General features: G+C 56.1%; 3 protein-coding genes across 3 annotated transcripts; 1 reads left to right on the forward strand and 2 right to left on the reverse strand.

Moving 5' to 3' along the window:
* Window positions 1–346: 346 nt before the first annotated feature.
* On the forward strand, window positions 347–2013 carry IWZ02DRAFT_452481 (60S ribosomal protein eL33). Its single transcript, XM_066767596.1, has 5 exons — window positions 347–488; window positions 689–698; window positions 1099–1168; window positions 1232–1327; window positions 1461–2013. Exons 1-5 carry the CDS (start codon window positions 467–469, stop codon window positions 1587–1589), a joined length of 327 nt encoding a protein of 108 aa, XP_066622337.1. The 5' UTR covers window positions 347–466; the 3' UTR covers window positions 1590–2013.
* Window positions 2014–6606: 4593 nt separating this feature from the next.
* Window positions 6607–8115, reverse strand: IWZ02DRAFT_378676 (Golgin subfamily A member 7/ERF4 family-domain-containing protein; the record flags this gene model as incomplete). Its single annotated transcript, XM_066765001.1, has 3 exons — window positions 6607–6795; window positions 6940–7568; window positions 7668–8115. Coding segments are annotated over 3 exons (1266 nt in total), but the record flags the coding sequence as incomplete, so codon positions are not given.
* Window positions 8116–9068: 953 nt separating this feature from the next.
* Window positions 9069–12434, reverse strand: IWZ02DRAFT_275557 (uncharacterized protein). Its single transcript, XM_066763557.1, has 2 exons — window positions 11889–12434; window positions 9069–11790 (listed from the first exon to the last, which is right to left on the reverse strand). The coding sequence occupies exons 1-2, from the start codon at window positions 12343–12345 to the stop codon at window positions 9182–9184; spliced, it is 3066 nt and encodes a 1021-aa protein (XP_066622339.1). The 5' UTR covers window positions 12346–12434; the 3' UTR covers window positions 9069–9181.
* Between the last annotated feature and the right edge of the window lie 112 nt (window positions 12435–12546).

Consider the following 12546-nt stretch of genomic DNA (forward strand, 5'->3'; position numbering starts at 1 on the left):
GAGGGCTAAAAATTTCAAAAATATCAAAAAGAGGATGCATGTCTCGAAAGAAGATGAGCGCTTCGGAGTAGTACAAGCGGGACTGCAACGAGTGATAGATGAGGAAAATCTGAGTGTGGACGATTTGCACGTGTGCAGCCAGTGAAAGAAGAACTCGCGTCACCGCAAAGAACCCCGAAGTTTTTGGCATGAAAGACATCCTATGGATGAGAGGCGTGATGAATTGTTTGGTGGATGGGGATCAGGGCCAACCAGTCATCGTGATCGGACGGAGTCGTTGCCGACTCATCACGTGACGCCCACCTTCGCGGTGGGATTTTGGAATCGCGACACCAACGTCGGTTGGCCGAGACGACACACGACGACGAAGAGCCACTCTCCCCCAAACCGGTCGTTCCCTCCCTCCCGCTTCCTCCGACCTCGAAGACGACAGCCTCTGACGGAATTCGCCCATCAATCATCCACAATGTCCCAGACCGGTCACCGTCGTAGGTCTTTTCCCTCCTAAAATCCAGGCCTGCTCTGGGAATTTCGGATCCGCTGCCGTCCTCCTGCAAGCCGAGGCTGCTGCAAGTGGCATTCAAGCGCACTGCGGCAGCTGCACTCTTGCGGCACGCGTATTGGTGGTCCGAAAGGAAAAGTGTTGTTCTTGTGGGAATTTTGGCTGACTCTTGTGTGCCTCGTCTAGTTTACGTCAAGTGAGTAACCCCGACGATGCGGATCTCGACACCCACCACCCGCCTTGCACCCACGCACGCTTGCCCGCTCGCTTAGTCTTTTTGACGTGGGATGCTCGTTGAGGAAATGGAGATGAGTGCATATGGATGAATACACTCGGGATGGAGATGCGAGAGCGGGGCCGGAGCTGGTGGGCCTGGCTTGTTGGACTGCACATCACTCTGCGACTATCACAGGCAGATGGGCATGGCCTTTCATGCCATCAAGACATGCCTCGAGCACACGTCGCAGAAGACAGGCCGCTACTCGAGAACACCACTGCCGCCGCTCCACACGCTCCAAGACTCCGTCCACATTCACTTCAGCGATTCGCGCTACTTGACAAAATTGCTGGAGATACATGCTGAGACTTTGACTTAGGGGCAAGCACCTTTCCTACCAGAGGGGCAAGCGCAACACCAACCCCAACACCTCGTTGGTCAAGATTGAGGTGAGACGCTGCCAACATGAGCCACCGGCAGAGGCACGAATAAAGTACTAACAACACTTGTAGGGCGTCGACAACACCCAGGACGCGACTTTCTACCTCGGCAAGCGCGTTGCTTTCGTCTACAGGGCGTCCAAGGAGGTCCGCGGCTCCAAGATCAGGGTACGGCTACCTCCCACAGATTTCCTTTTCAGGCCATCACGAATTTTTCGCTCCTAGACCACATTCCAATCAAGAAGCGGGCTTTGATTTGCTTAAACAGCCAAGCAAGGCAGACTGCTAACAAGTCAAACAGGTTATTTGGGGCAAGGTCACCCGCACCCACGGCAACTCGGGCGTTGTCCGCGCTCAGTTCCGCAACAACCTCCCTCCCAAGTCCTTTGGCGCCTCGGTCCGCATCATGCTGTACCCCTCTTCGATATAAGTCAAATTCGTCCGGTCCAAGTAGTCCGGTCCAGCGGGAAAGGAAGGAAGTGAGGCAAAAAGAAGATAGGATGGCAACCGACTAATGGCTCAGGAGGGTCGGGTCTTTACCTCTTCCAACTCTTCTTCTACGACTTTATCAAAATGGGTATCTTGCGGACACTCTTTGTCTGATTTTACGTTGCCGTGTGAAGGAGTGCTATTGCATTGCTGGCGTCGAGGTGAATTTTGTTGACCGCAGCAGTTTGCGTCTTCGTGGCGCCTTGTTCTTGAGAAGGGGCTCGCACAGGCAGCTTCTTAACAACCAAGCCACTCACCAATCTAACAATTGAATCTTCCGAGGAGTCCAAATGGCAGGGCGACAGAAATTCCGATGCTCGTCATTGGCGGTCTCTCAAGTGCGTCGTGAAGGCCACTGAATCAACTGTTATTGGAATTTTTCACATGCTCATTTCCCATCCGCACCAAATTCGCTTGTTTCTACTGCACATCACGCACCTTGCTATATTTTCTTTTTGGGAGCTTATTCCAAACTCGCTCGCATATCTCTTTCACCGGCCAACCGCCACGACCATGGCCAACCACACCACCAATCCACCACCAGTCCCGATGCCTGCAGCTCAATTCAACGCCCAAGATTGCCGGCCCTGCATCGCAATTCACCTGCTCAAATAACCGACATCTCGCTCATCTTGTCATCAAGCGGTCGTCTCAAATCGCTCGGACGCAAGACATGGCCGCCCATTCCGACCCCCTCAAGCACCTGTCACGATGGCGCAATCGCCGAGTCCCGTCGGTCCTCGTGCTTTTCTTTGTTCCTCGTCTCAGCTCGACCATCGCACGCGGTACCGAGTTCCATGGCAGCTGCGACAATCGGAAACGCGCCCCGTGCTTGTTGTTTCGCGTGGCATGCATGGCGGCCGAGAGTTTGGGGTTTCGACTGCCGCGCCGCTCGCTGCCGGCTGGCTGGCTGGCTGGCTGTCTGGCGGGCGCTGACAGCAAGGTTTGAGGGTGTGCCTTTATGCGTACCTGCTTCCGTCCGCCGCCGCCGCGATGGTGGATGGCTCCCACGGACGGTGAATGGAGGAGCTCGGTGGCAGATTAACTGCTTCTCGTACATTCTGGACTTTGGTTGCGCCTTCGCTCCGACGTCTTCTCTCTTGCTTTTGAGGCACATCTGACTGACAGCTTGACAAGCACCCGAAACGACGAATGCCAATCAGTTCGGCCTGTTTTTTGGCCTGGAAGTTGACCGAGAACCCGACGCCTACCCACGTTGCCAAACCACCACCACACGTGTCTCGGCCATATCGGTCTCCAAGCACCATCCGGATGCCATTGGGACTACTGTAGATTCGGAGACATTCACGGCTCCAGCGTCGACCTTTCTCCCGTCTCTATTCCCTGATTTGGACGCACTTCTCTTCACCGTCGCGATTGAGCGTGATCGACGGGTCCCGCCCTGTTTCGCCTGCCCTTTTCCGGCTTCTCTTGCTACATGTTGTGCTGGCCTGGCGTTGCGCAGTCCCCTCCCTATACAATCTCTCTGCGCAGTCCTCGCGGCCCCTGATGCCGCTGCCGCCGCTGCCACTGCTACTTCGCTCCGAGCACCGAGGTCCTCTCGGCCTCGGGCTTCCTCCGCGTGCATGGCATCCCACGGCACGGGGCGGCGCGGCGCAGACATACCTACGTACTGAAGCTCTTCAGGCAAGCAAGCACGGCCGACTTACTTCTCTTCCGCCTGTCTGTCTGCCTACAGTACCTGCCGTGAGCGTGGTCCAGACTGCCCCTGTGCACCCCCACGTGTGCGAGGGAACTACCGGTAGCTGGCTGTCACACTGACTGACAAACAGCCATCCGGACATCCAAGAGTCGCTCGTTCCAGCCCGCTGAGCCACCTCCTGTCTCTCCTTTCCTGTCCTTTCCTTTACTTTCCCTTTCTCTGCTTCTCCCTTTCCCTCCCTCCCTCGGCGCGTGCAAATTGCGAGGTGCTGGGCAGAGCTGGGCTGCGCACTGCCACGCTCTCGCTCTCCTCACTGCTGCTGCTGCTGCTGCTGCCGCTGCTGGCCTCGCGTGCGTGCGTGCCCACGTACGTACGTACGTATTTAAGCCAGCTGCGTCCCGCTTCATTTGGAAATGAGGTGAGGGATCGCTGATCTCTCCACCACCACCACCACCTCCTCCTCCTCCTTGGACAGTCTTTGGTCACTCGGTCGCACCTGGTTGTTTTTTTTTTTTTTTTCCTGGTCCACGTACCTGCTTGCTCTCTGCCCGCCTGGAAGGATCCGGATGGATGGATGGATGGGATGGTTGAGTAGTGGATTCTTTCCTACTCACCTGCCTTGCCCTTTTTTTGGCCACTTGGAATGCGGTGTTTTGTTCTGCCAGCCAGGCAGCCACCCAGTTATTGGATGCCCTTTCATCCCGGCCACGAATGGATGCTCCTCCATGATCGGTCGATCCTTGTGTGTGTGTGTTTGCCCGTTTTCCCATCCCGCGTCTCCTCCTTACCGTCGTCGATGGTTTCGGAACCAGGAAGTGCAATGTCAGCCAGTTCACGGATACTTCCCCAATTGCGCCTTGGGGCGCTCCTCCCGCCCCTCTGGCCAGAAGTGGACTGCTGCTGCTTCCTTGCCGTCTTGCCGCCTTGCCATTTAGCGTGCCAGTCTTCTCCTTTCCGCTCCACTCTTGGTCAATGCCCTGGTATATGGATTGTTCTTTTGACCCATATCGACGCCGTTGAAACTGGGTCAATACAGCTTCATGCTCGCGTGGCGTACACTAGGAGTTTCTTTGGCTTTGCTTCTCTGCCGGTTTTCCTTTTCTTTTCTGAAAACGGGCTACTTGTGTCTATCGGTCTTCAAAGGCTCACGCTGCGGCTTTGGAATACTGACCATGGCGACACAGACTCCTTGGGATGAAGGGTCCGTTTGATATCTCCTCGTCAATAATCCTACCGAAGAGATGCTCCCTATGCATGGTTTGAGAATTGGGAGTTTGGATGATTAGCGTGCGATCGAAGGTGTGTGTGGTTGAAGGTAGTGTTGCAACCGCTTTCTTTGCCAAGGGGGTTATGAAGAACAAGGCGGTTTTCGCCCAAGCGACTGGATCGCGCTTTTGGAATTGAATTTGTTGCATTGTAGACGGATCAAAAGAACGAGCAAATAACGATGGAAATTAGATTGAGGTGTTTAGTTTGATTTGAGGTGTCTAGTAGTCAGAGTAATCAGAGTTGTCAGTCCTGGTGCTTACCTTCTTTCGTTCAAAAATACGTGTAAAACGCGTTACTCCCATCTAACACAGCATCCTGTCTCACACAATAGCCAATGCCAACAGACAAACTACACTTTCAAGCCATGTTAAACAGCAAGAATGCATGCATCTCTTTTTTCCTCCTTTGCCCTCGCTCTGTTTCCTTCCTTCCTTCCTTCCTTCCTTCGGCTTGCGCAGCCAACCAGCTAATCTTCTAAACACTACGGACGCGACTATCATACACAATGTGTTCAGGTGTGTACATATATCAGCAAGAGAAAGGAAGGAGGATAGCAGAAGGAAAGGAAAGGAATAGAGAGCTGTAGACGAGACGGGAAATGAGAGGAGAGGAGAGGAGAGGAAAAATGGCAGGAGGGTATCAAGGCAGTAAAGAGACGGAGATGATTATGGTGGGAGAGGTGGGTGGTAGAGAGAGGTACAGAGGTAGAGAGGTGGTGTTGATGGCGAAAAGGGGCGGTGCTCGAGCGTGGGCGTCGACACTTTTGCTCCTGTATTGACGACGATGACGGGTGGATAGACAGCCAGCCAGCTTGCCGTTTGTCACAGACAGCGCTTGTGGACAAGCAGACAGACCTCAAGATGCCGAGGCGCAGCAAAGCAAGTCTACTGCACCACCGCCACGCGATGACATACCACGCCACGCCACACAAGCAGAAAGGCGACGCGACGCAGTGCGCAAAAGCAAAGAGCCAGAGCCGAATAATTTCGGCCCACGCGCATCCCTGACAAGCACCGCCCCGAGCAGAAAAAAAAAAAAAAAAAAAAAAAAAACGCTTGAGACAGCAGCAACCGGACAAGGACTCTAAGGAAGAAGCAAAACCCCTCAACAATCGAAAAGGGAACTGGCACGGGAAAGGAAAAAAGAAAGAATACAAGGCAATGAAGACGGACAAATATTCCTCCCGCCACTGAACCGCAGCGCCCGCCGAATGAAGATGATGAGAAATATACAAATGCAGGTCCCTGGTCGTTTGTTCTGTCCGTTGAGCTCAAAGTCCCTCGCGTATGCGGTACGGGGCACGCGCTGCGGAGATTGGAGACGCCGCTGGAAGCAGACAGGCAGACAGGCAGGCCAACAGGGAGGCTCCAAAAGCAACCGAGCCCGCCTAAATTGGAAAGGAATGAGCAGCAGTGTCATCCCACGGAGGCAGCGCCCGGATAAGTCGCCGAATCAGTAGGAGCTGCGTGAGTGCATGGCGTCTGCCCATTCGCCGGTTCTGTGGTGTGCCGATGCTCGAATCCAACCAAGTCCGTCAGGTGCTCCACCCCTTTGCGTTTGTGCCTGGCGCGCAACCCTGCCGCAGCGCACATGCGCATCCCGAGACGCAGAAATCAAAGGGTTGCGAAGAAGAAAAAAATGGACATGGAGAAGACAGATCTGAAGACAGACAGAAGAAGGAGAAAAAGAAAAGACTCTTTTCCGACGGCTGACGCCGAAAGGGGGAAAACGCCGTCGTATGTGTGAGTTGATTAAACACCGACTATGTATGTAAGAAGCAAGTCGCTCTGATTGGCAACGCACGCGCGAACTTGTAGACTCATCTATACGTCGGCCCGTCGGCCCCGCTTTTGCTTGCTTGCTTGCTTGCCTCTTTTGTGCCCCATATTTCGTATTAAACCACTGCACTACTGTTTACGTGGGGATTTGCGTATACTGTCCAGTCCGCCTAGGGTCGGTATAACCAGGCGCGTTCGCTACAATTCGTGATGGATGAGGGATTTTGCTTTTTGGTCTTGACGCGTGTCTATACCGTTATGCCAGGCAGTTGCGCGAGGCCGTCGTCGCAGGGCTTACCAGGCGAGCCAGGCGAAACGGGTGCTGACATGTCGCCGCCGACAGCGCTGGGCTGCAGGTAGGCGCTCGCAGGGCGCATCGAATGTATCGAGGCGGCGGAGTCGAGGCCGATTTGGGGGTCGGGAATCTGAATGTCGAGCTGCAGGCACGTGGGATTAGGACGAATTTCTCCACAATGTGACGATGTCGTACGGCATAGTAGGGCAGAGAGAGAGGCATAACGTTTCGCGTGTTGCAGGGACTGGGGAAGCTGCAGCGCAAACATTGCTGCTGTGATACTTACGCTCATGTAGCCCGTCCTCCGCAGCGGGATGATGCGCACCCCCTCCTTGGCCCCCTTCAGTCGATTCCACTCCTCCATCCACTCTTCCAGCCGTCGAAGCCGCTTCTTGACGCCCGTCAAGCCCAAGTCTTCCCATAACCACAGCGTTGCTACTCCCATAACGGCGTCAAAGGCCGCTCTCGCGCTCCAGGGACTAAAGGCCGCCACCAGCTCCGTGTTCAGTTTTTTGATAACGTCGCGGAATTCATCCTCAGATATGTACGGGTCCAACACCTCCGGATACAAATTGGCAAATGTCGGGGCCAGGTCGCCCACCAACATCCAATCCCGCTTGACACGGATGATTCGCGTGGAATCGTAGAGCGGCGAACTAAGGGGGACATGAGGATTTAGGTGCGGAAAACAAGGATGCGACGGGCCCCATGGGTACTCCTCTTCCGGCTCCTCGTCATCTTGTGCCAGATTCGAATGCTGGCGCGAGCGGAATGTGCCCGTTTGCTGGTCGGCTGGGATTGTTGCGCGCGAAGCAGTGCGAGTCAGGCGCAAGCCGGCCTCGGCGTCTGGGCCAGCGCTGATGGCGGTGGGATGGTCTGCGCTTGGGGCATGGGAGAGACCTGCGGCGCGGGCGGCTATGTTGGCATCCATTGATGTCTTGGGTTTTCGGCTGGCGGCTGCAGCTGAGGACTCGGCGAGTGGTGGTGAGTCGCGCGGCGGGCTGTCTTCTCCACCGTTTCTCCGCTTGTTGCCGGGCAGGCGCGCGCTGGTCCGGGAGCTGTCGCCCGCTGACCCCCACTCTACTCGCAGGCTGCTGGATTGCGGGCCGTTGTGGGGGAGCTTGCTTTGATATTGTTCAATCAGCGACAGCAGAGGGTAGCCGTCCCTCTCTCCCGAAGTGCCAGTGGACGGCTGGTGGTCGACGGGGACGTTTGGAAGCGATTCTGATGGATGCGAAGGGACGGCGAGGGGTCGCGGCGACGAGTTGATTGGATTCCAAAGTCGCGACGCCGGGGCGCGTGCGGGCTGGCCAAGGGCGGTGGGAGCCGGGCGGAGGGGCGAAAAGTTGAAGAGACGCTGGGTGAGGCTCCAGCGGACTTGCGGAGGAGGCTGAGGTTCTGTGTGGGTGTGCGTATGCGCGGGCGGAAGCGTATTCGAGGACGGTGGTAGCTTGTTGGGGGAGTGGGCGCTCGCAGCCGTGATGAAGGTGGTAGTAGAGGTAGTTGTGACTTGGCGAGGCGGAGGCGGTTGGCAAGGGAGAGCAGGACAGGGCGAGGGCGAGGGCGAGGGCGAGGGCGAAGGCGACGAGGGCGCGGCAATAATGGTGTCGTCGAGGACGAAAGGGGAGCGAGACGGAGACCTGGACGTCGAGGCGATGACGCTGCGCTAGTGCCAAGCCAGAAATGTTTCTCGTCTTTCCAGCTGCTGCGCACCAACACGACCAGCTGCACCCGCGGCATCGAGATTGGAGAGCAATGCAGCGGTAGAAGATTCGCCTCTGCTCCTACATCAGCCAGCACTTTAAAAGTCGCGATGCTGCGTGCGTGCGTGCGTGCGTGCCCAAGGATACGCGCCCCCTTGTGGCTGGCGCCTCGTTTGCGCGTACCTGGGGCCCCTGTTACTGTTACAACTACTTGCACGAGCATCATCCCAAACCCCATGCTTTGCTGTTGTCTATCTGCAAGACTTGGGACATCGACTTTGCTTTTGCGCCCTTCCTTGTCACTCCGCCAGGGCACGACCCACCCACTTCTCTCGACAACTTCAACACTGTCGCCCGCCGTCCGTCTTCGGCCGACAGCCTCCCTTTAGCTCCATCCCGACCGAGCCTTTTTGGCTCTGATGCTACCGATGTAGCTCCGTCCTGTGTTTGAGCGAACTTTGATGGCTTTGCACTACGTGTATTAGATGGCCCGTTGCCGTACACTACCCGTATGTATCATCCTGTCCAAATTATTCACCAGCCCGTCGTCAATCCCGAAAATCCTTGGTGTGCCGGGGTATCTCTCTGTCTCTCTTCAAAGCCAAGAAGAACCTGTCGACTTCTATTTCCTAATCCGTGCTCCATGTCTTTGCCTTAGTTTCCTTCATCTGCTTTTTCTTCTTTTCTTTTCCCCCCCCCCCCCCCCCCCCCCCCCCGTTTTTCCTTCTCCCTCTTTTCGTTGCTTTTCTACTTGCACCGCCCCACCCATCAGCCGAATTCATGCCCATGCCCGTGGAACGAGAGAACCAAAGAAAGGCAGCATTATCAGTTGACGTGCTTGTTGGCCGCCGCCTGAATTCTCCGCATGTGATCGCGATGAGCGTTCTGCCAGTCCACTGTCCGCATGCGCTCGCCGAACCGTGTCTCGCGTTCCTTGTCGTCCATCTGCCGCTTGAGCTGCCACATCTTGGCCTGGTTGCGCTCGCTGATCATTGCTCCTCGTCGGCCTTCGTCTGCCGCAACAACCTGCACCGGCTGCGTGGCCTGCTGCAGAGACTGCCGCCAGTGACCCCACGTCTCCATTTCCTTTTCCCTGTCCGGCCCGCGGTTGCGCACTGGTTGGTGCGAGTCAAAGTTGTGCGGCTTGTGCCCTCTTGGAGCATGCATCCCCGCCCGGCTCTGCGTCGGCCGCTGTTGCTGTTGCTGGAGAAGCATCTGTTGCTGCATCTGCAAGGTGGTGTGTTTGCGCTGCGCCAAGCCAGATTGTCTCTCTTGCTCCAGCAGCAACTTGCGTTCCCGCAACGACATCTCATCTGGGTCCTTCTTGCTCAGTTGCTCGCGGATTGATGACGTGTCACTGGGTGCCCTGCTGGGTGCTCTGCTCCCAGATGACAGCACCGGCGAAGCTGCCGCCGTGCTGTTGAACGACGTCGGGTGGATCTTGTTGCGCACCATGTCTTTGCGTTGGCCGAGCAGCGTTTCCACTGGCAAAGTTGTCGGTATAGGCGCCGTTCTCCTGCTGTGGCGTCGATCTGCCGCTTGTGCAATTTCCTCACTCGGATGTTCGACCAAGGCCTGTTCCACAAGGGCGCTGTGTCCGGGTGAAGATGATGAACGCAGATGGGCCAGGTTTTGGACGGCAGGACAAATGCTTGAGCGTATCGTGTACCGGTTCAACGACCCGCTGGAGGAGCGCTGAGTAGTACTAATAGGCCGTTTAGGGGGTGCGTGCATCAAGGGCGAATTCCTGGGTAGTGTTGCTAAGGCCTCAGGGGCAGTTGTAGTCTGGCCATTTCTAACCACGTACGGCACGTAGCCATCAGAGGAAGAGCGCGCCGTAAGCGGCGTTTTGCCCGGTTTGACAGACGACGACGCCTGAGAACCGTCTTTGGACTGTCGTGCTAGCTTTGCCTCCCTCGACTCCGGCTGTGGCGTCAAGCCGCCGGCGCTGGTCGGCGTTTCCGTAAGTGCGCCAACGTCCACCTTGACTCCCGGGCTTGAAGGTTCCGGAATGGGCTCCAGCTCGGGCTGATCGGCGAGGGAGAGGTACTTTGCCCATTCGTTCGTGCGATACGCTTGCGCGACCTTGGACAACTTGTTATCGGGCAGGTGATCTTTCAAGCTGCCTCCTCCGGCGGAATGGGCAATCCCCGACCGATTGGTCGACTGCTGCGAGGGCGCTTCGTTCTCGCTCGCGTGCCCGTCATCGGGAAAGGTAGAAGGTCCAGAGTGAAGGCGATCCTCAATAGATTCGCATTTCTCGGCGTCATTGGGTGCTGTTGGCCGAGTGATTGGGTCCGCGATTGTTTCTGAAACCTCGAGGCGCTCGTCGGGCTCCGTGCCCTCTCTTGCTAGCTCTCCGACTTTGGCCATGCCCCCATTGCCACTGATGCTCGCATCTTCATCGACCGCCTGCAGAACTTTAAAGTTTTGGATGGTGTCATCATCCAGTCTGACACCATCTTGCGAAGATTCACCATGCACTTCAGTCTCCGTTTCGTCTCGGAGAAGCGCACTGAATGGCGTTCCAGCCCTTGAAAGTGGTGGCAGAGAGACGACTTCCTCGTTCAACTCGTCCAACGTAGCAGCAATGGAAGACGCTTTGTCTTCGTCGACGTGCGGGATGACCAGGGCTTCGTCCGAGAAGATTGCCAAATCTCTAAGGCTGTCGGCGTCGGCAACTGGGATCGAGTCCTTTTCAAACTCGTCAGGAACCGAGACTACCGAGGACAGCACTTCAGCGTCGGACCTCGAGCTGTTGGCAGACGGAATAGCGAATGGAAGAGGAAGGACCGCTGGAGCTTCAGGAACCATTGGTGAGCTCGGCTTGGAGGGTACGTCCTGATGAACCTCTGAGAGCCGCGGTTCCTCGGTTGAGTCTTTTTGTTTGGGATGACTTGGGAGTTGCGGAACAGCTGTGGTCAGCGGTCTGCCGTTTGAGTCGATTTGCTGGATTTCGTCGCAACCATGGCTCGCCGGTGAAGGAAGTAATTGTGCGTCGCTTTCTCGTTCGTATGTCGCGACTTGGTGCATTTCGATGCTTCCATCCGACTCCGACCGACCGATTTCCTGGAGGCTCACAGCAGTTGCTTTACGCATACTTGGTGCAGCGGAGCCGATGCCAGAATCCAAGTACTGCAGCGCGGCGCTGTCTCCTGGTTTGTCGTCGTAAAGAAGTTCCCATTGAGCCTTGTCTCGATTAAGCTCATTAAGATTCTTTTGGCCCATTTCAGTGTCGACTCGGTCGCGTTCGTTCTCTTGCGCCCGACGGTGGGCATCCCTCTGGGCCTTCCTCTCTCTGACGATCTTCCATAGCTTCATTTGCGACACGATCCCAATCAAACTGAAAATGATGATGCCGGCAAGCTCGACGCGAATCCCTCGAGTGATGGGGTAAGTGTTCGTGGAGAGGGGAAACGCGTTTTCGTTCAGGCCTGTTCGGCAGCAATTAGCTATATTTGGCTCGCATCCCGGACGTACCCTGGATGCATCCCCCATCCTTGTCCATGTCAGCCTGCAGCGAGTCACTTACCCCATAAAAAGAGCCAGAACTCCTTCAGCCCAGCCCTCGAAAAACAATCAATGCCCAGCACCGTGATTGTTGCCCCGGCGAATGAAATACAGACAATGAGGCCATGCAGCTTGGTATGTTTGTTGAAACTAAGGCAGTAACACGCAGCGGTGAGACAGCCTATGAAAACGCCCCTCGCTGCCTTTTGCGGTATCAGGCCACCGGGTTTGAGAACCAGGAACCACATGGCGATACAAAAGCCTCCGAGAAGGCACCCAATGCCTTCGGTAATGTCTGTGAACAGCTTGGCTATTCCGGCGACGGCAAGGCCTGTGACGACAACAATCACAAAGTAGGCGCCCTGGACGGCGTCCGTTACTGGAGGGTTCATCAGGTACTCAATCAGGACCGTCACTGCCAGGGCGGCACTGAAAGCTGCAGAAAATCCCACATACACCCTAGGCGTGTCAGTCGTCATCCTTTGATCTCTCTGCTGGCGCCACTAACCACGGGTTCCTCATGCCAATCAAAGTGTAGAGTGCACCCGAGAGAATCAGCACAACGCCGGCGATGGCAATGGCCGGAGTAACCTTTGGCTCGAGCGGCAATCCGTGACCAGGGTAGATCCACGCTGTGTCGACTACGTCAGCTGCATCCTATGAACGGATCGGCGCAAGAT

This window comes from Phyllosticta citriasiana (genome assembly GCF_038021145.1).
Source record: "Phyllosticta citriasiana strain CBS 120426 chromosome Unknown IWZ02scaffold_7, whole genome shotgun sequence".
In the NCBI taxonomy this organism is placed as follows: domain Eukaryota; kingdom Fungi; phylum Ascomycota; class Dothideomycetes; order Botryosphaeriales; family Phyllostictaceae; genus Phyllosticta; species Phyllosticta citriasiana.

What these genes read in the sequence shown, in the direction of transcription:
- IWZ02DRAFT_452481 (XM_066767596.1), top strand. Translation starts at nt 467, where the DNA reads ATGTCCCAGACCGGTCACCGTC. An exon ending in CCTCGTTGGTCAAGATTGAG is followed by an intron (nt 1,169 to 1,231) that starts GTGAGACGCTGC and finishes CAACACTTGTAG; the next exon opens with GGCGTCGACAACACCCAGGA. An exon ending in TCCGCGGCTCCAAGATCAGG is followed by an intron (nt 1,328 to 1,460) that starts GTACGGCTACCT and finishes CAAGTCAAACAG; the next exon opens with GTTATTTGGGGCAAGGTCAC.
- IWZ02DRAFT_275557 (XM_066763557.1), bottom strand. Translation starts at nt 12,345, where the DNA reads ATGACGACTGACACGCCTAGGGTGTATGTGGGATTTTCTGCAGCTTTC. An exon ending in GTTCTGGCTCTTTTTATGGG is followed by an intron (nt 11,791 to 11,888) that starts GTAAGTGACTCG and finishes GCTGCCGAACAG; the next exon opens with GCCTGAACGAAAACGCGTTT.